Source organism: Haliotis rubra, unplaced genomic scaffold (genome assembly GCF_003918875.1).
Source record: "Haliotis rubra isolate DU_JTF1 unplaced genomic scaffold, ASM391887v1 Scf208, whole genome shotgun sequence".
In the NCBI taxonomy this organism is placed as follows: Eukaryota; Metazoa; Mollusca; class Gastropoda; order Lepetellida; family Haliotidae; genus Haliotis; species Haliotis rubra.
Window position 1 is genome coordinate 1362729 of NW_025766092.1, and position 19987 is coordinate 1382715.

The following is a 19987-nucleotide window of genomic DNA, read 5'->3' on the forward strand; positions in this document are numbered from 1 at the left end:
TTGGGGAATTCAAAAATATACTAAAAGAACACAACACCAGTGAAATCTAATTTAATCTTCTTTTCAATGGTTCAAGATTTTGCCAGATAGTCCACTCCCGACTTCGGCTTGGGTGTAGCGATCTAACTGGAGATAAGTTTACCAGATATATATATAGTCCTGAATGTAACTGCGGGCATCACACCGAAGATGCGCTTCATTTCTTCCTCATCTGTCCCATATTTAACGACATAAGCTCTAATGCATACTTCTTTAAAAGAGGATTTATTTGTCATCAATCTTATTTGGTCATTCGGGCTCATCAGAACAGGTAAGTCTGGAACTATTAAATTCTGTACCTAACTTTATCATATCTTCCCAGAGATTCTCGACATTTACCTAACTTAGTTTTATTGTACATGCTGTGCCTTGCTAATATCTTGAGATTACAACAGCTGCTAGTTTATTTGCCTTCAACGATTCTTTGCAAATTGTCACACATTATATTGTCAGTATTGTCCTTGTAGATTCACATTATGTTTTGCACCCAGTTCATGTGTACGTCACTCTCTATCATTATTATTATAATACTGTATCATTGTTAGGGAGCGACATTGATATAAGCATGTTTTATGCTTGTTTGCCAATCCCATCATGATCACATGAATAAATATGTTTAAACCACTCATGCCTGAAACTTTACACAGTTTTACTGTGACTGAGTATACTGCCTAAATGTCTTTCGCTACAATTACTTCATATCATCATATTATAATGAATTAATTTCTGTATGATATTTGACTGGGATTGACGGTCGTACTTTCGCAATAGGAATTTGTGACATTTACACCGGACGTGATGCGCCTGCTGTTTAGTCATACTCAAGGTCAACATAACTGCCCTTTCATCTAATTACACTAAAGTGTTGTACCACAAGGGTTCCTCGCCCCATACTGGTGATCACAATGGTTTCCCGCAGCGCTGCATTGTTAAAGCTTTGGTTTCTGTCAGTTGTCCTGGCTTATGCACGTGAGTAGTTGCTGAAATAAGAGTGAATGAGTGAGATGGCTAAAGCTTTATCTTCTGTCAGTTGTCCTGGCTTATGCACGTGAGTAGATGCTGAAATAAGAGTGAATGAGTGAGATGGCTAAAGCTTTATCTTCTGTCAGTTGTCCTGGCTTATGCACGTGAGTAGTTGCTGAAATAAGAGTGAATGAGTGAGATGGCTAAAGCTTTATCTTCTGTCAGTTGTCCTGGCTTATGCACGTGAGTAGATGCTGAAATAAGAGTGAATGAGTGAGATGGCTAAAGCTTTATCTTCTGTCAGTTGTCCTGGCTTATGCACGTGAGTAGATGCTGAAATAAGAGTGAATGAGTGAGATGGCTAAAGCTTTATCTTCTGTCAGTTGTCCTGGCTTATGCACGTGAGTAGATGCTGAAATAAGAGTGAATGAGTGAGATGGCTAAAGCTTTATCTTCTGTCAGTTGTCCTGGCTTATGCACGTGAGTAGTTGCTGAAATAAGAGTGAATGAGTGAGATGGCTAAAGCTTTATCTTCTGTCAGTTGTCCTGGCTTATGCACGTGAGTAGATGCTGAAATAAGAGTGAATGAGTGAGATGGCTAAAAAGCTTTATCTTCTGTCAGTTGTCCTGGCTTATGCACGTGAGTAGATGCTGAAATAAGAGTGAATGAGTGAGATGGCTAAAGCTTTATCTTCTGTCAGTTGTCCTGGCTTATGCACGTGAGTAGTTGCTGAAATAAGAGTGAATGAGTGAGATGGCTAAAAAGCTTTATCTTCTGTCAGTTGTCCTGGCTTATGCACGTGAGTAGTTGCTGAAATAAGAGTGAATGAGTGAGATGGCTAAAGCTTTATCTTCTGTCAGTTGTCCTGGCTTATGCACGTGAGTAGTTGCTGAAATAAGAGTGAATGAGTGAGATGGCTAAAGCTTTATCTTCTGTCAGTTGTCCTGGCTTATGCACGTGAGTAGATGCTGAAATAAGAGTTCAGGCATAAATTGCCGGCTTGAATGGCAATCGTTCAGCTGCTGTATTCAGAAAACAAGTGAACGATTGCCATTCAAGCAATGTTTGGGACATGTTTAATAATTACATTTATGTGCATTACAACTGGAATTTTCAAGCGCATATATGTTGTTTGTGTGTGTGTTAGAGAGAAAGAGTATGTGTGTGTGTGTGTGTGAGAGAGAGAGTATGTGTATGTATGTAAATATCTTTCAAAAGTATGAAACCTGTTTTGTGTGTATATGTTTAGATAAATATATAAATGTATGGCATACACATGTATATATAATTCCAATGTTTATTTGGACGCGTGTTTAACATGTTGTTTGCGGACATGTTTGGTAACGGTAATTACAACTATTATTAAAAACCATTGTTATATATATTTCTTAACAGGGTATATAGTTGCAATTATTGTTATTCACGACGGTTTAAATGGTGCATAGGGACATGTTTAATAATTACAACTGTAATTTAGATATTTCGTTTAACATGCCCTTTAACATGGTGCATTGGGACATGTTTAATAATTACAACTGTAATTTAGATATTTCGTTTAACATGCCCTTTAACATGGTGCAGTGGGACATGTTTAACAATTACAAGTACGTGCATTATAACTGGAAGATATTTTCACGAGCATGTTCGTATCTACAACCGTCACTATTGTATATTTTGTCCACAGAACCGTCGGCATGTCCCAGCTCTAGCTTTTCCTGTGGCACTGGCGCGTGTATCCCGCCCACGTGGCGCTGTGATGGGGAAAATGACTGTGTAAATGGCCGAGATGAGGCTGATTGTCAAAGCAGTATGTGTCATTATGTCATTAAATCCTTCACTCTTTCTGAAGTATCAACTGATGTTAACCTGATGCCCGTTCTACTCGCTTCTGAACATATTGACCTAATTTACCCCGAACATGTCTTAAGTGATAGAAACCCTACATTATAGAAACACATTTTCAAATTTTGAACAAATTACATCCGAGATTTGTCATAATGCTGCAATAAGATATTGTGAGAGTGAAAAAAATAAGGGATCGCATAAAAGTCCAGATTTTAATCACGTCAAACAGACATGATTCATTGTTTTCAGATTAAATAAAGAAAGGCAGCATGTAGTATGTCCCCGATGTGCTCTCGCAACTGTCTGGCAACATCTGGGCATACTTCCAAAAAAGTGTCCTCATTGTGTATATATATATGTCAGAGAATAGAGGCGATCTTATATTTTTTCCTTCAGTATGCCGTGACGAAACAACATGGCACACCACACGAAGGAACAGTATTTCCCCAATTTACTTACTTTAGCAAATGAAAGTTTCATCCGGCGGCCATATGAACAACGTTTGAATTCTACGTATCATCTGGCTGTCAGATTTACACACGTGAAGGTTGTACCCCATAACCCCTACATGCCACTACCCCTACAGCCCAGTACCCCTACAATTAGTTAAAACAACACACGGCATTTACCTGTCTGGCATAATGAACTGACCCAAAGAGAGAGATTAGTGCATAGAGTCTACAGATGAGATCAAGGGAGGGATTAAACTGTTCTTTAGTGTTTTGTGTCATGGAAATTTGGGATTAGCCTAAAGTTGTTTTAGTTTCATGATGAAAGATAAACCTCTAGTGAGTAGAACAATTTTACAAATTGGATATTGTGTAGGTTGTTAAATGTTGAAATTAAGTTGTTTTAGTGCCATGATAAAAGATACACAGTATTATTGAGAAGTGGAGGGAAATGAGAAAGTGAGACGAGAAAGTAAATTGAGATAGTTCGGAATAGTATATAGCTGTTGACAACAAACTAACATGGCATCAACATGGCTGGTCTGCATAATGTTGAGTTTGTTATGTCACGGAGAGGTGGCCCTCAAGTCCTATTTGTAGGTTATCCTCACACTAAGAATGTCGAGAGACACTGGAAGTGTGTTCAGTCAACATGCAGAGGAAGAGTCACAACTGTTGGCAATGTTGTAAGGAATACGACAGAACATAATCACCCACCAGAGGATAGTCAGAAGGTCCGGTTTGTCAGCAACCTGAGGAAGAGAGCCAGGGAGGAGTCAACACAGATGCGCACCATCTACAACGACGAGCTCACCAACCTGACCAATGATGAGACACGCACGATGCCATCCTTTCCATCCATGTGCAGCGCCCTGTACCGCCACCGCCAGAAGACGATTCCTGTTTTACCACAGACGAGATCAGAAGTCGACCTTCAAGATCCCTGGACGCAGATAGCAGATGGTCGACCATTCCTCCTGTTTGCGACGGCGATGATGGGCCGAGGACAAACAACAATCTAGAAGGTTTTCACAACCGACTGAACCGTGAAATTCCACACAGGCATCCGAACATATACAGATTTGTAGAAGTCATTAGGAGAATTGAACATGCTGAGAGGGTGAAGATTTCACAAATAGACTTAGGTGCTGCGACAAGAAGCAGAAAGCGAGTCTTCAGGGAGATTGACAGTCGCCTGTGTAGACTCAAGGAGCAGCTTGAGCTTGGACAGAAATCACTTCTTCAGTTCTTGGACGCCGTCAGCTATCTGCTTAAGCTAGGATAGATTGAAACACTGAATGTTCATAGACTGAAACACTTGACACAAATGACTATGTTAACATTGAATGTTAACAATTAATTGTTAATGTCCATCAAAGAATCATGATGACGACTTATTGTTAATTCTTATTAAAATCTTGATGATGACAAATGATGATCACTCTTCATTAAAATCATTCTCTCAACCTTATAGTTGTGTGTTGTTATGTCTCTTAAGTGGATTAGTACATTGTGTGGCATAGGTAACAGGCAGTGGATTAACAGTGCAACAGACCGTAAACTATGTTGTTATAAGCTGTAGGGGTAGTGGCATGTAGGGGTAATGGGGGGTTACCATTTAAAGGGGTGTTAAAATAAACGAACTTTCAACTGCATTTGCATGTGTTTCACAGGTGTGTCAATCTGGCACAGTAATATAACGTGTATTTAAATGGTTCGGTAGTATAACTGTCACAACTGTCAAATAGTTCATAGACTTAGATAACTAAGCAGGTTCGATGTAAAAGGAAGTGTCAGTACCTATAATCCAGTTGAAGATCGATTAAATATTCTCGTATTTGGTATAAGAGTTCGTATCTATGGAAAATAGTCATTAAATATCAGATTTATTAACTTGAGTCTATGTTATGTAACACAAAGACATGTAGACTAGTGCCCTGTTAACCTGACTTATATTGCTCGACGTATAGGAGACATGTGAACATGAAATGGTGTTCTATTTGTTCTGGAAGTGATACATTCACTTCATGTTTTGTATGAATAGCTTCATACATGTTAGACGCATTACAACATCTTATGCCAATACTATTCTATCAAAACAAATGCCACAAAACGTTTATGTCATTACCGTGTTTTCTAACTCGTCCTTGAGTAAATCGTCATATCGTCATGGGCAAAATCCACCATAATGTATTTTCTTTCCATATTTTCCTTGGAAACGAAAGGATTAGTGGAAACGACAAATATATTTTCATGTGTTAGTCAGTTTTACAGAGCAAATGAACGAATGAGATTTGTTTTTATTATCAGTCACCGAAAGTTTACTACACTACTGCCTAAAAGTTCATTCCCATTACACGCGTTGAGAACGCGCATGTGACACGGGCGGTCAACCCGTGTGCATCGCGTGTGAGTCCTATGTCACTCGCAAATGCAGAGCGGTCATACCCCACTTTGCCGGACAGCTGATGTGATGATAACGAATTAAGAGTAACGGTCCGCTAGTTTGCCGTCTGTTTTCAGTGATTAGTTGTCACCCATAGGCATTTGGGGGACATGAGCGTTTTTGCAGACTGAGTTCGAACTCATTGATTACAAGGCTCCAATTTGTTTTGAGTGAACTCGATTTCTAGTAACTGATTTTAGTGTTAAATCGAATAATATTAGCTGAATTGAGTGAAGCTTCTTCCAATGATTATTTCTGAAGTTGTGCCTGTATATAAGAATGTAGACATGGTTCGCTCATTGCAAGATGGCAAACGCTCAAGTTAACATTCCAAATTCAAGGGGAGGTAGGTAGACACTTAATCTATCTAGGTCCGAAGTTTAGGGTTAAGAGCACAAAAAGGGACCGAGTTTATTTGAAATGTTGTAAGACAGGTTGTCCTGCAAACGGCCAAATCCGTCAGTGATGTTCTCAGCAGTTCCAGGAACACACACAACCACCATCAAGACCAAGTTCAGTTCAGAAAATATTTATGCATGTTTATTTACGTCTTCAGTTATTATTTTCTCGTTTTCTGATAATGTACGAAATATGTATTTATGACTTTTATCATGAAGATAAAATGGACCAAAAATGTTGAATTGGTGAAATATGACATATCGAGATGAAGCTACAGTGTGTACTTTCTTAGGCCGAAACAGACTGTAAGTTAACACCCTATTGCTTAAAGGATTATAGCGCCGGGCTTCAGCTAAATTTGACGAATAGCTGGAATGAATGGTGAACTAGAAAACCAAACAAAGACTTGTAAGTCTTGAGTCAATTAACCCAAGTTCCCTGGACCATGAACAGAAGGTTGACCCGCCTAAATTTGTGTTGTCCAGCATTGTCAGTGAGTCACGTCGAAAGCAGAACAGTTGTGAATATAGTTACCCGTTCATTACTGTGGGACACGAATGGCAAGGTTTGATGAATGTACACATTGAATGTAATTATGATTGCCGAATCAGTAAATTGTAGGTTTATAGTAAGCCCACATAACCATTTGACTACCAATGATACATCGTAGAATGACGATATCAAGTGATGACCAGCAAGAATGAAGTTCGGGAGGCATTACCAAGTGTGAGAGAGTGTTTGCTGTGTTTGCTTGTATTAACAATGGGATTATGGCTGATGGGGATCTTTGATGAGTTGATAGTATGCAGGAGGTATGTAATAATCTTGGTCACGGTTGCTTGATGGGGATCTTTGATGAGTTGATAGTATGCAGGAGGTATGTAATAGTCTTGGTCACGGTTGCTTGATGGGGATCTTTGATGAGTTGATAGTATGCAGGAGGTATGTAATAGTCTTGGTCACGGTTGCTTGATGGGGATCTTTGATGAGTTGAAAGTATGCAGGAGGTATGTAGTTTCAATGGTCATTTAATATGCAGGACTATTCAAATGGTCATTTAATAAACTTTCAAGACAAAAGGCGGGTGCGCAACCAGCAACATGACATCACTTTTCTGCAAAAATTAACAATTGTTTAACAGTTAACAATGCATTCTGGTTTATCATTGGTCAAGGAACGAGTGTTTAAAAAAGGTTGTCGGTTGGTGTTCAAGGAGTGCATTCTTTGATATTGAGGGGCGGTGGGGTAGTCTAATGGTTAAAGCGTTGGCTCGTCACGCTGAAGACCCGGATTCGATTCCCACATTGGTACAATGTGTGGAGCTCATTTCTGATGTCCCCCGCCGTGATATTGCTGGAATATTGCTAAAAGCGGTGTAAAACCATACTCACTCATGCTGATACGGAATGGAGTGTGTATATGCGTTTTTAGTATTTTGTGTCATTGTTAACAGATCCGTCTACAGCTTGCCTGGCAGATGAGTTTGCGTGCGCAAGCGGAAGTGGGTGCATTCCAGTCAGACACGAGTGTGATGGAGATGAAGACTGTGCGGATGGGAGTGACGAAGATGATTGCGGTAGGTGCAGTATACGTGTTAACATCGACTAATGAGTGAACCGTATATCTGGGTTCAGCTGAAACCATATGTAACAGCGGACTGTATAGTAAAATAAACAATACACCCCATCTGTTGTTCATCCTTATATTGTCTCTTTGCCATCCATGTTTATTATCACCCATTTTAACCACCTGATCCCCATTCTAGTCGTCTTCTATCATCAGAAAGAAATTCCGTTTGGTATAAAATAGTTATGATAGTAATATCAGAAAATCAATGAAAATTAGTGATGACATCAGATGTTCCCACCCATCCATTTGTCAAGGAAACAAGACGTCATCCATTATTTAATGTTCCCATGTCATTCACTAGTGTGGGGGCGGTGGGGTAGCCTAGTGGTTAAGGCATTCCCTCGTCAGGCTGAAGACCCATGTTCGATTCCCTACATGGGCACAATGTCTGAAGACCATCGAATTATGCGTCATCAAATTTGCTAAAATAAGGATGCTACAGTTCTACATTCATCAATGTGGTTGTTCAGATCCATGTTTTATGTGTACGATTTGGAGACAAAATATAAAAGCACATGGCGATGTTGAAAATGGGGTCTTTGTTATTGTTTACATTACGGCCGTGTATAACGATTTTCTCGAAACTGCTTAAATAACGTTTTACTACAAGATTTACGGAACTGTCGATGTTTACCGAAGAGAGGCCTGACGTTTGTTCCAAGCAGAGGGTAGTGCTAATGCGAGGGTTAGTGGTCAAGTAAGAAATGCAGTTAGACGAATTTAATACAATGAACAGAAAGGTTAAAGGATATCATTAAAGCTCATCACATTTTTTTGTGAAAAACGTAAGATTTGATTGAACCTCACGTTAAAATATTCGGGCTGTCCGGTTTTCGATCGCGAGTGTCACCCCCCCTATTTTATGTAGGGAGTGTAGCGGTAGAATTTTCTAAAATATTCATTTCTTCACCGATTTCGTTCAAATTTTAAATAAATGGTAATCATAAGATGTAAAACAATATATGATTGCAAAAGTCTATATTTATATTTTTTTAAATTATTGTCCAAACAATGAAGTGACGGTGAAAATCCAGCTAGGGTCCATGCAGGTAGCAAAGGTACTGTAAGTCCCCATGGTCCCTAGTATGGTGATCTACCTTCAGTTATTGGGAGATCTATAGCCCATTTGTACAATGTGTTGTTTACTAATCTACTTTATTAAATGCTATCAACTAGTTTTAACTTATACCTGTGGTACTCAAGTAATTCTACTGTCCATCGCTGACAGATTTGCTGATCCTAATATATATATTAAGTATCTATATTCAAATTATCGTGACGTTATGGCTGACACATTGCTGATATGATGTTAACTTTTCACTCACTCACTCCAGGTACAACCACTACTGATGATCCATGTGACTGACTGACTGACTGACTGAATCACTGACTCACTCACACACTCACTCACTCACTCCAGGTGCAACCACTACTGATGATACTTGTGACCAGGACTTCACGCCCTGTGAATCAGATAATAATCACTGTGTTGGAAATGAATTTTGGTGTGATGGCGAAGCTGACTGCACTGACGGCAGCGATGAAAGGAATTGCACAGGTATGTTTTCAAGACAACACGATGGCCCACCTTAATTGTTACAAACTTCAAAAAATAAAAAGAATTCGAGTGTGTAGGAATTTCTACTTTCGAAATATACAGTGTTGTTTGATTATATCTGACGTAATATATGACTACACAATGCCCTATGAACAGATACAATTGTATGACGTGATATTTGACATGCTCGATGTTTTTTGAGACATAAGAGAGACAGGTAGCGCGGATCTAATTTCGAAATTCTAAAGACCTCCCGATGATCAGAAGGTGGAGAAAATTTATCACTAATTCCGTAATAACTCAAAGAAAAAGACAGTTTGACTTTTCAGTCTTTTGAGTAATTTCAACGTTAGGTATAAATGCTTTTATGCTACGGCTCTGACGGAGATCTTGACTTACATGTTTGTCCCTGCTATAAAGATATCTCATGAAAAGAATGAATTAAATTCAATGGAGAAAGATCCTCAGTTTCTGGCGAGCAGTTGAGGTCATCTAGAAGCGAAAACCTACATATTTGATCCGAGTATTTAATAATTTTACTTTCAATACTGATATCATAAAACGTATGATTTTCAGAGTCAGTAGTTTGCCCTCCAATGGAGACGCTTTGTGCTGACGGAAACGGATGTTTTGAGGAACGTTGGCGATGTGATGGCGAATACGACTGCGACGACGGCAGCGACGAGGGTCCAGAATGCGGTGAGTGCAAAGGTTTTTGGGAAGATTTCATGTTCTCCGTAGTTATGTGTGTGTGGTGTGGTATGTGCGTGCGTGCGTGTGTGGGTCTGATTGTGTGTGTGTGTGTGTGTGTGTGTGTGTGTGTGTGTGTGTGTGTGTGTGTGTGTGTGTGTGGTGTGTGTGTGTGTGTGGAGGGGGGTGTACACACATTACATTACACACAATAAATACATACAGCGTGATGGGGTTCCAAAGCTCTACAGTTTTCGTGGAAATGAGGATCGTACAGATAAAGGTTCTTGAACGTATTATAAACACTCAATTAAGGTCCATGAATCTTCAGATCCGAATCCAAACACACGTGTCTTTTGTTTTAAACTTTAGGTGTGGAGAATATTTCTCCCTCAAATGATAATAAAAAAGACATTTAAACCTAAACTAAATATTGATATTTACATAAATCTCTCTATATGATATGAGAGAGAGAGACAGAGAGAGACAGAGAGAGAGACAGAGAGAGGCCAGAATTGTCAGGGGTGGGGGTGAAGTGATCTGGTTTTAAAATCGTACTTAAGAATATTTCGCTCATATGACAACGTGCAAGCGTGTGTATGTATGGCTGGATGTACAAGTCCAGATTTGAGTTTGTTTGATAGTGCTAGCGCACTGAGATACCATGCCCCAGTTTAGCATGAATACCCCACTCAGACACATTATACTGACTCCGAGCTGACCAGTCCTTGTTGTACCCATTAATGCCGCGCGCCAGGCAGGGAACAACATGTTTCATATTTTAACGTCTTTTGGTATGACGCGGACGGGGATTGAACCTGCGACCTTCCGCTCTCCGGGCGGACTCTCTTACCACTACACCGCTCTCCGGGCCAGTGGTAGAGGCGATCTATATACATATTGGTTGTATATTACAGTACAGACTTGCCCGCCCAACCAAACCATGTGTCCTGACATGGATCAGTGCATGCCCAACAGTTGGCTGTGTGATGGAGAAACAGACTGCAGCGATGGCCGAGACGAGGAAGACTGCGGTATGGTCTTGACAATACTAATGTTAAATGATATATATGGGATTGAAGACTGGAATGTCCGTTCGGGAAATAAAGATGTAATGTCAAAACTCTTTTTTGGAGTTATATTGATATTCGTTATAATCAACATCTTAATCATCGTTGTCATCGTACTTCAGTAGAAGAGGTAGTAGTAGCAATAGCAATAGTAGTAATGAAAGTGGAAATATGTTGGCTTGGGTACGTTCGAAACTCTGCTTTGCTTCTGGACAAAGTATGTATGATATCAAAGCTATACAAATACTATTTGTATCAGTGTGCCATACGACAACCCTGCCCTCAAACTTCACGACCAACGGCTCCACAACTGACAATCCACCCCACCCCCTTGACAACCACAGGGATCCACAACTGACAATATACGCCACCCCAACTTGAAGACCAATAAGGCTCTAATCTCTCCACACAAGCTCCACCACCGACCACCCACACTATACCACTGGCAGCCCAGGGATTACCCCAAACGACCACCAAGGCTCCACCATTGTCAACCCAGACCTCTATCCTTGACGACCAACCAGCCTCTTTTGCCTTGGTGACACCATTAACACACCTATTCCTAAGGCCCGCCTAGACTCCATCACTGTCAACCCTAATCTGTATATCCGCCTTGGCTCCAACACTGACAATCCTACCCCTTATATCTGCCTTTCCTCAACAACGGACAACCCGTATGCCTGTCCAGGCTCCACCACTGTCAACCTAGACTCAGTCCCCGACCGCCAAGACTTCATGCACGACGACCTTGCAGTCTCCAACTCAGAAACGAACTGAAAACTCAAGAGTTAACTCTTAACGACCACAAAGGTTACACCACTGTGACACATACATAGTCCCTTGACGACCACCAAGTCTCTACCACTGATAACCCACTCAGTCCCTAACCGCCAAGACTCCATCCCCGACGACCTTTCATTATCCAACCCTGCAAAAATGACGAGGTCTTTAAGCTCTGCAGAAATGTGATTGCATCTTGAAATCTTTTCGTTAAGGAACCAAGACGTGCTCGCCCAAGACGTTCCAGTGCTCGACAGAGACAGGCAACCGTTGTATACCATCATCATGGGTGTGTGATTCAGAAAACGACTGCCCTGAAGGGGATGATGAAGAAGACTGTTGTAAGTGTTTCAGTGTGTCCTTTTAGCTACCTCTTCTCAACACTGCAACATTAGGACTCACGTATCAGGTGGCGGGGCATCCTAGTGGGTTAACTTATCCCTCTAAACATCCAGATCTGGGCCTAGATTTTCGAAGCTCTCTTAGCGCTAAGATAATCGTAAGTTAATGTTAATGTATGGCATTTACGACTGTCTTAGCGCTAAGAGGGCTTCGAAAATCTAAGCCCTGGGCAGAGTTTCACAAAGCTATCGTTGGCGCTACGACTGTCGTACCTCCTACACTGTAATATAAACTTACGACAGTCGTAGCGCCACGATAGCTTTGTGGAACAGGACCCTGATGATTCCATCAATGATATTTCAGTGGATTTAGAAATAGACGCAAATAACTGTTCGTACTTGAAACGAATTCGCCATATTCATTCGCTTTTGAACAGAAAATAGATCTGAGAGCCTAAAGTGCCTGGATCTAGATTTTTTAAGCTCTCTTAGTGCTAAGACAGTCGTAAGTGCCATACATTAACATTAACTTAGGACTATCTTAGCGCTAAGAGAGCTTCGGAAATCTCGTCCCAGGGCATTTAAAACAAACCCTCTTGGCCTAGTCGACCTAAACTTTTATGGTGAATAGACATGCTCATGCAATTTAAATTATGTTTGGTAACTAATGCCATTCGTCACATCACGAAATGACCTCACGAACTCTGGTGACGAACAGACAAGGCATTTTGGCTTCCGGAAATGACATTTACGAGCCCCCATAGCAGTGTAGTAATAGAGCCATCAGCAAGTAATGCGATACCTATTGTACTGCGGAGAGTCTACATAAACTGGTCTCGTAAGTCTTCTCCATTTCTCCCCTCTGTAAGTTCCCCGGTCAGTATGACTGTCTAACGACCGTATTACTTTGAATCTGGATCCTGTTTTACAAGGCATTCTTAGTGGTATATTTATTTACCATGTTTACTCAGGCCGCAATTGCCTGCTGATACCTAAAATCCTCAGTCCGAGAATACATCTGTCGGTCTCGGGCCTACGTCTATTTCGAACTCTTTCTCATAATTGCTTGAAGAAGGTGACACACGTCTTGTTCACTGATCCTGATTGGATAGTATTGGTCAGAGAACACGTTCTCCTACCGCGGGTATGTCACATAAACAAACAATGGGTATCAGATAGTCGTGATATATTTTAAGATTACACTTAAAGGCGTCACTTACTGCAACATCCAATGAATTACCTCGCCCTATACGTTGCCTAGTTAGACTGAGTGCAAGGAATACGGAAGTAGAATTAGATTGTGATGTAAGATTACGCACGCTTATGTTGAGATACTGGTTAAAAATGTAATATGTACAGTAATACTAATTGTAAATCTGTCGTCCATAGAGGGCATAAGACGCGCTATTGTTTATTCTTCAGCTTCTGGATCCACTTTGAAGAGGCTGCTTCGAGGCTGAGTAATCAATAAAACCGAAATCATAATTAAACCGAATTGATTTTGGTTTGTTCCAATATTGGTGACTACGGACTACTAAGCTCATGACATGGTTGTTTTCTACCAATGTACATAAACAAACGCCTCTGAAACCACTGCCGGTGGAAGGGTCATATTTCCGTTTATGGTTTGGTCGTCCGCCTCTCATAATACAGCGGCTGATGTGGATTCAGGCAACTGAAGTTCTCCGATACCTCAAGCGCAATAACGGTGTGACGGCATGCATGTACCTAGTACATGTAGATTTGGAAATAAATATTTTCCAACATTTTGTTTTCGGTTTTCTGTCTTTTTCGATAAGAGAGTAAAAGCTAAATCTCTATTCCTCATTCGTGTCACGACAGTTTACGATGCAATGTTTCTCTTTTGTTTTCGAAACGATATATTTTAAACTATTTTTAAATAGGACTTGAATTCTAATAAAGCTGTCATATCTTCAGTACACACAAAAATACCCTACCCTACACACCAACCCCACTTCTACGAACCCTATCCAACCGTATTGTACCTTATTCAAACCTATTAACCCTAGGCCTATCCCAGCCAATACTACTGACGCTTCTCTACCCTGACCTGCTTATCCTACCCCACACAACCTTAAATAGCTGCCTGGTGGAAAAATAAAACAACTGTTCCCAATCATTATTAATTGACTTTAAAAAAGCTTCAATGTTCACTTAAGTTACTTCAGTAATTACGATGAAGCCCATTTCTGGTGTCCCCCGCCGTGATATTGCTGGATCATTGCTAAATTATTGGATTATTGCTTATACCGTTGTAAATATGCACAAGTAAATACCTATCATAGAAAAGCTAATAATAAAAACAATATAGACTTCACATAAGTTTGAACATTTTTCTGGTTTTCCCCGCCGTGATATTGCTGGGTTATTGCTAAAAGCGGCGTAAAACCATACTCACTCACTCAATAATTACGATTGTTTATCGTACTTGGTATGTTCATGATTTCTGAAAAAAATCAGTTATACTGAAAGTTGGTTCACTTTGTACTTAAATACCGTTGTAAATATGCACCAGTAAATACCTATTATAGAAAAGCCAATAATAAAAACAATAAAGACTTCACATAAGTTTGAACATTTTTACTTTTCACATTTCACATTTGCAACTTATTTGGTGAAATTTTCAAATAAGTGTTTCAAAATATAGTCTACGAGCAACTGCAGTACAAATAATACAACGGTCTCCTCAGTTAATACGATTGTCGGGGTAATCAGGATAATTGGGATAATCGGGGTAATCAGTTCTTTCAAATCCCCCGACCCCGCCGGATCTCCATTCGTTGAACGAACCGTCGCCGAAACCCCGAAATGGTCCACCTCCGAATCTACCACCTCCAAACTGGCCCGCACCAAAGGGGCTTCCTCCGAAAATCCCAGAGCCAAAGGGGCTTCCTCCGAAAATCCCAGAGCCAAAGGGTCTTCCTCTGAAAATCCCAGCGCCATAAGGGCTTCCTCCGAAACTCCCAGCGCCAAACGGGCTAATCCCGAAAGAGTTGAAGCGTCCATATGGATAAAACACGGCTGATGTGAAGGTAACAGCAACGGCAAAGAGGAGAATCACGTTCTTCAACATAGTGGAGGCGATGTCTGCAAGAAATATGACACGATTGTATCACAAGTTGCTGTAAATATACGCTGCCTTTCCTCCAAGAATTAGGCAAGCAACTTTAATTATCACAGGGCCATTCAATGAAACTCTTTCCACTCGGGTTTAAATGGTACTAAGAAGCATTACAAATTATTCGATAATAACTGATCGCCGCGATGATAATGTTGACAGCGTTCGGAATAACGTTACTCATGCTTAGGCTTGAACAGAATCGCCCAAAGAGTATCAACTTGAAGACAACTTCAGCATCTATTCTCTGAAATGAAACATATTTTACAGAAGAGAAAATACATAGTAAAAAAAGAAAATATACTGAACCACAAAAGAAATGTCGCACCGAGATAGCGGTTTTGTAAAGCACAAACTTTGATTTACTCTAATTAACAAAGCAAAAGGGAGGATTCAGTTCAAACGTGGTAATTATGGTTAACACATTTTCGGGAATCACATTTCACACAAACAAAATCACTATAAATGGTACCATGAGGATACCCCAAAGTCAGTATTGTGTGTGGCCCTCCATTGGCATCGACGAAAGCATTACACCGTCTGTACATGGAATGAATTAGCCGAAAGAGGAAGGCCATAGGCACTTGAGTCCATACTCTGTGAAATGACTGATCGAGTCCTGCCTTCGATTGTTGTCGGCCTTTGTAGGAAGTCGTTCAGTCTTCTTCGAAACTCGTCCCAAAGGTGTTCTATTGGACTCAGATCTGGACTGAGCGCTTGCTGGAAGATGTGATTTCTGTAACGTCCAAAATGTGTTATAACGTGGGGTATTATGACTTGGTCAATATAGCGAGCAGCTGCCACGTCATTTCCTCATCCTGGACCGAGATTCTGGAACACCAGGATGCCGACTATCTGGTTCAGACCGATTGCACCCCAGGCCATGATGCTTGGACCACCCTACGAGTCTATTTCAACAATACACTCATTGGAAAACAGTTCCCCACGCCTTCACCATACTCTCACTCTGCCATCGACTGTCGAAACACAATATCGGCTTTCATGAGAAAAAGGCACATTTCTCCATTGTCGATAACACCAATTCGATGCTGAGCTGCCCATTGCAGTCGGTTTTGGAAGTGATGAGCGGCGAGGACAGGACTACGATATGGTCCGTGACAGCAGAATTTTTTTTCCGCGCAAACGTCGACGCACTATTTCGGCACTGATGGGTCTGTTGTGAGTCCCAATTGTTTGGCATGCAGTTTCCGTCGCTCTGGGGAAGCGATCCTGTAGATGGTTGCGCACAATCTGTCGGTCTTGACGTTGTAATGTTACTGAACGGTCATTGATGTTGTTAGTGACCTGATACCACTCCTGCAGTCGGTAGATTGTCCTAACATGAACATAAAAATGATTTGCTACCCTCCGTGCGGTCTGGCCAACTTGCAATCGTCCCAAATCTTGGTTCCTCTGATTTTTCGTAAGTCGTGCCATGGCGATGGCGTCAAAACAAAATGATTTCAGGCGAGTTTTGCACTCACTTTCATTGGTAGAGTTGTGCACGTGCATTTTCTTTTCACGAATGTCATATGGAACCTTTATTCCACGTCTGACTTTTTAGGTGCAATTGATCGATATGCTTTCTTATCAGAAAACACACTGATGTTGGATAACTGTTAATTTGATTGAAAAACATGTTAACAAAACGATACAATCATAATGAAAACACCACTTTCTAAGAACAAAAACTTGCATTTGGTTTTGAAAGGCGACGCTTCTTTTGTGGTTCGGTATATAATGAAAAGGAGCCCTGAGACTTTCTTCAAGCTGTGGAAATCTAGACTTGCCACATTTTCTAGACTTGCGTGGGCTTTCTTTGATATATTTACTTCAGGGTCTGTATGAGAGACTAACGCCACGTGTAGTGCTTTGCAATACTGTAATACAGGATGTCACTGTAGTCCGGTTGTAAAGCCCATTTGTTGATGTCCCCGCCGTGATATAGCTGGAATATTGCTAAAAGCGGCGTACAAATAAACTCACTTACTCACTGTAGTCCGGTAACGTTACACACGGAACATTTTCTCAGTCAGCGTAACAGACACTGAAAATACTTACCAAGATGATCTGAGAGCTCCGAGTCGAATCTGTGATGTGGTCGCTCTTTAATGTTCTTTATATACAGTTACGAAGTACCACTGAAAGGTCATACGGGAAATACAATAACACACAAATACACAACACATGATAAAGTGTCTTTGTTGCCCTGTATGCCCGAGAGCAATGATAGCAAGTTTATGATCAAATGTTTCCAAATGTACAATAGGACCATGAATAAAACATACATAGTGATTGATTGACACGGTCACCTTTTTATCTATTGACATGAATAACAGGTACAGGTTGTATCAATAGCATATGTATATGAATGACTAACAGAGAGTGATTGTAAAGAATGGTTGTTAAATGTCTTTCGAAAGTGATCAAATCGTTGACTGAAGTTGATGTATTAGGGGTTGTAGACATAAAAAATTACAGACGTATGGTAGAAAAATACGAAAATTTCCAAACCTTATTTCTTTTTACATTTCAAGTGAGAAGGTAATTGTCTTCAACCAGCCCTCAACTTTAAGATGAGTAGCGTAAACTATATATACTGGACAAAAATAGTTATACATACATGTATATGTAAATTTTTAATTATGAATACTGATCTATTTATTCATTGGCATACTGATAAAATATCAATCATAAAAAACAATATCCCTAACTTAATTTGTCCAGTATATATATATTCACACGAATAATGGAAAGACTTGAACGGCATTTAGACGTGATACACATAAAGGTAAATTTATGGATATCAACTTCTTTTTGTGAGGAACACAATATTGAGTGAGTATGGTTTTACGCCGCGTTTGGCAATATTCCAGCAATATCAGGGCGGGGACACCAGAAATGGGCGGAACACAATAGAGTCGTGCGACTGAGCGTTTATACCATGCTGCGTTGAAGCAGGAATGAAAAGATGCGATGCAACGGAACGTGAGGTGATGCGAAGCCGTGGATTGATGACCTATAACGGTTATGCATTGCAAAACGTGACTGCCTGAATAGCAGTGAGGGCTCTTGTGTGGTATTTTAGTGGTAATTGCATTTCACTTAAATTTTAACGTTTTTGTGTTCGACATGTTGATCATTGACTTCCATTTAATAATTTTTGAAAATATTATATGAAATAGAGAATTGGGTATTTACCCAGTTGCAGCTTTAAAACTAAAGGCGGTGCGGTAGCCTTGTGGTAAAAGCGTTGGCTCGTTACGCCGAAGCCCCGGTTCGATTCCTCACATGGGTACAATGTGTGAAGCCCATTCCTGGTGTCCCTCGTCGTGATATTGCTGGAATCTTGCTGAAAGCGGCGTAAAACCATACTCACTCACTTTAAAACTAAGAGTCACCGGCTGCCTTATTTCTGGTTTTATTCTAGCCTATGGCTAAATCTCCTTTAGCTAATCACATGTATAAGGATTTGTACGTGCTACCCATATCTAGCCTACGACCAATTAACAGAGTTCTACGTGTGACGTAATCATAACTTGAAATAATGTGCGTTCTACTATCACCTGTCCGCCTGGTATTACGGTCAACTCCCAAACTTCGTCATATTTGTCTGGGACAATCGGAAGCCTGACCCTGCGACACAATAGCGCCCGAAAAGGGGAAGGAGTTGTCGTCGACCACAGGCAAACTGTAGCGCAAATGGGGTTGCGCAACAAAGAGAAATGACCAGACCTCCTATATGCGCGAGAAACGAGCAAAGGTTGGCAACGTACTTCCCTCGCTTCGGTTCGAAAAATATTTTTAATCTGTTGAAACGGAAGCCGGCAGGGGTAATGGAGGCGAAGAACGATTTGATATGCCACTGGTAGCGCTTAAAATGATGAATTATATTGTGCGTGTGTAATTATTAAATATGAGGTTGGAAATCTGAGAGCACAACCCTGTGAGAAAATGGTCGTCTCCATTGATAGCATTGATGGTGACGATTTTTATTTTGATATTAAAATACTCTTCGAACCGAAGCGAGAGAAGCACGTTGCCAACCTTAGCTCTAGCTTCCCTCGCATATAGAAAAACTTTCTTGATTTTTCTTTCTCTGTTGCGCAACCCTATTTGTGCTGGTGACGATTTTGCCTGTGCGTCGACAACGAGCCCGCTTGTACGACGAGGCTGGCAAAGTCGACTACATGTACAGATCTGTGCATCAACATGATGCTGCTGTACTCAGCCTACGACCATTTGATTTGCGATCAGTGTGTGACTGCCTCCATCCTACAAGTGACACAAACCATATATCAACCATATGTAGAATTATGACACTTTCATCCGTGATCCTGACTGATTGACGTTAGCAAATAGTCATTTACAGGAAATGCGAGTGAGTGAGTTTGGTTTTACGACGCTTTTAGCAATATTCTAGCAATATCACGGCACACCAGATATTGGGACACCAGAAATGGGCTTCACACACTGTACTCATGTGAGGAATCGAACCTGTGTCTTCGGCGTGACGAGCGAACGCTTTAACCACAAGGCTACCCTACCGCCCCTCTACAGGAAGACTGGTGTATTATCGTTTTATACACATTTCATCACCGATATCAGCATGTCCTGTACGTCGTAACTAAAGAGTTC

At 40.7% G+C, this 19987-nt stretch overlaps 1 protein-coding gene across 1 annotated transcript; it reads left to right on the forward strand.

The window, feature by feature from the left end:
- Positions 1-896: 896 nt before the first annotated feature.
- Positions 897-13978, forward strand: LOC124276323 (low-density lipoprotein receptor 1-like). Its single transcript, XM_046711938.1, has 8 exons — positions 897-1008; positions 2688-2810; positions 7596-7718; positions 9192-9329; positions 9906-10028; positions 10937-11053; positions 12085-12210; positions 13633-13978. The coding sequence occupies exons 1-8, from the start codon at positions 945-947 to the stop codon at positions 13668-13670; spliced, it is 852 nt and encodes a 283-aa protein (XP_046567894.1). The 5' UTR covers positions 897-944; the 3' UTR covers positions 13671-13978.
- Positions 13979-19987: the final 6009 nt, after the last annotated feature.

Bases quoted from the DNA above. Each gene is read 5' to 3' on its own strand.
- LOC124276323 (XM_046711938.1), top strand. From the start codon at position 945: ATGGTTTCCCGCAGCGCTGCATTGTTAAAGCTTTGGTTTCTGTCAGTT. The intron at 10,029-10,936 runs GTGAGTGCAAAG...TGTATATTACAG, and splicing joins CGACGAGGGTCCAGAATGCG to TACAGACTTGCCCGCCCAAC. The intron at 11,054-12,084 runs GTATGGTCTTGA...CTTTTCGTTAAG, and splicing joins CCGAGACGAGGAAGACTGCG to GAACCAAGACGTGCTCGCCC.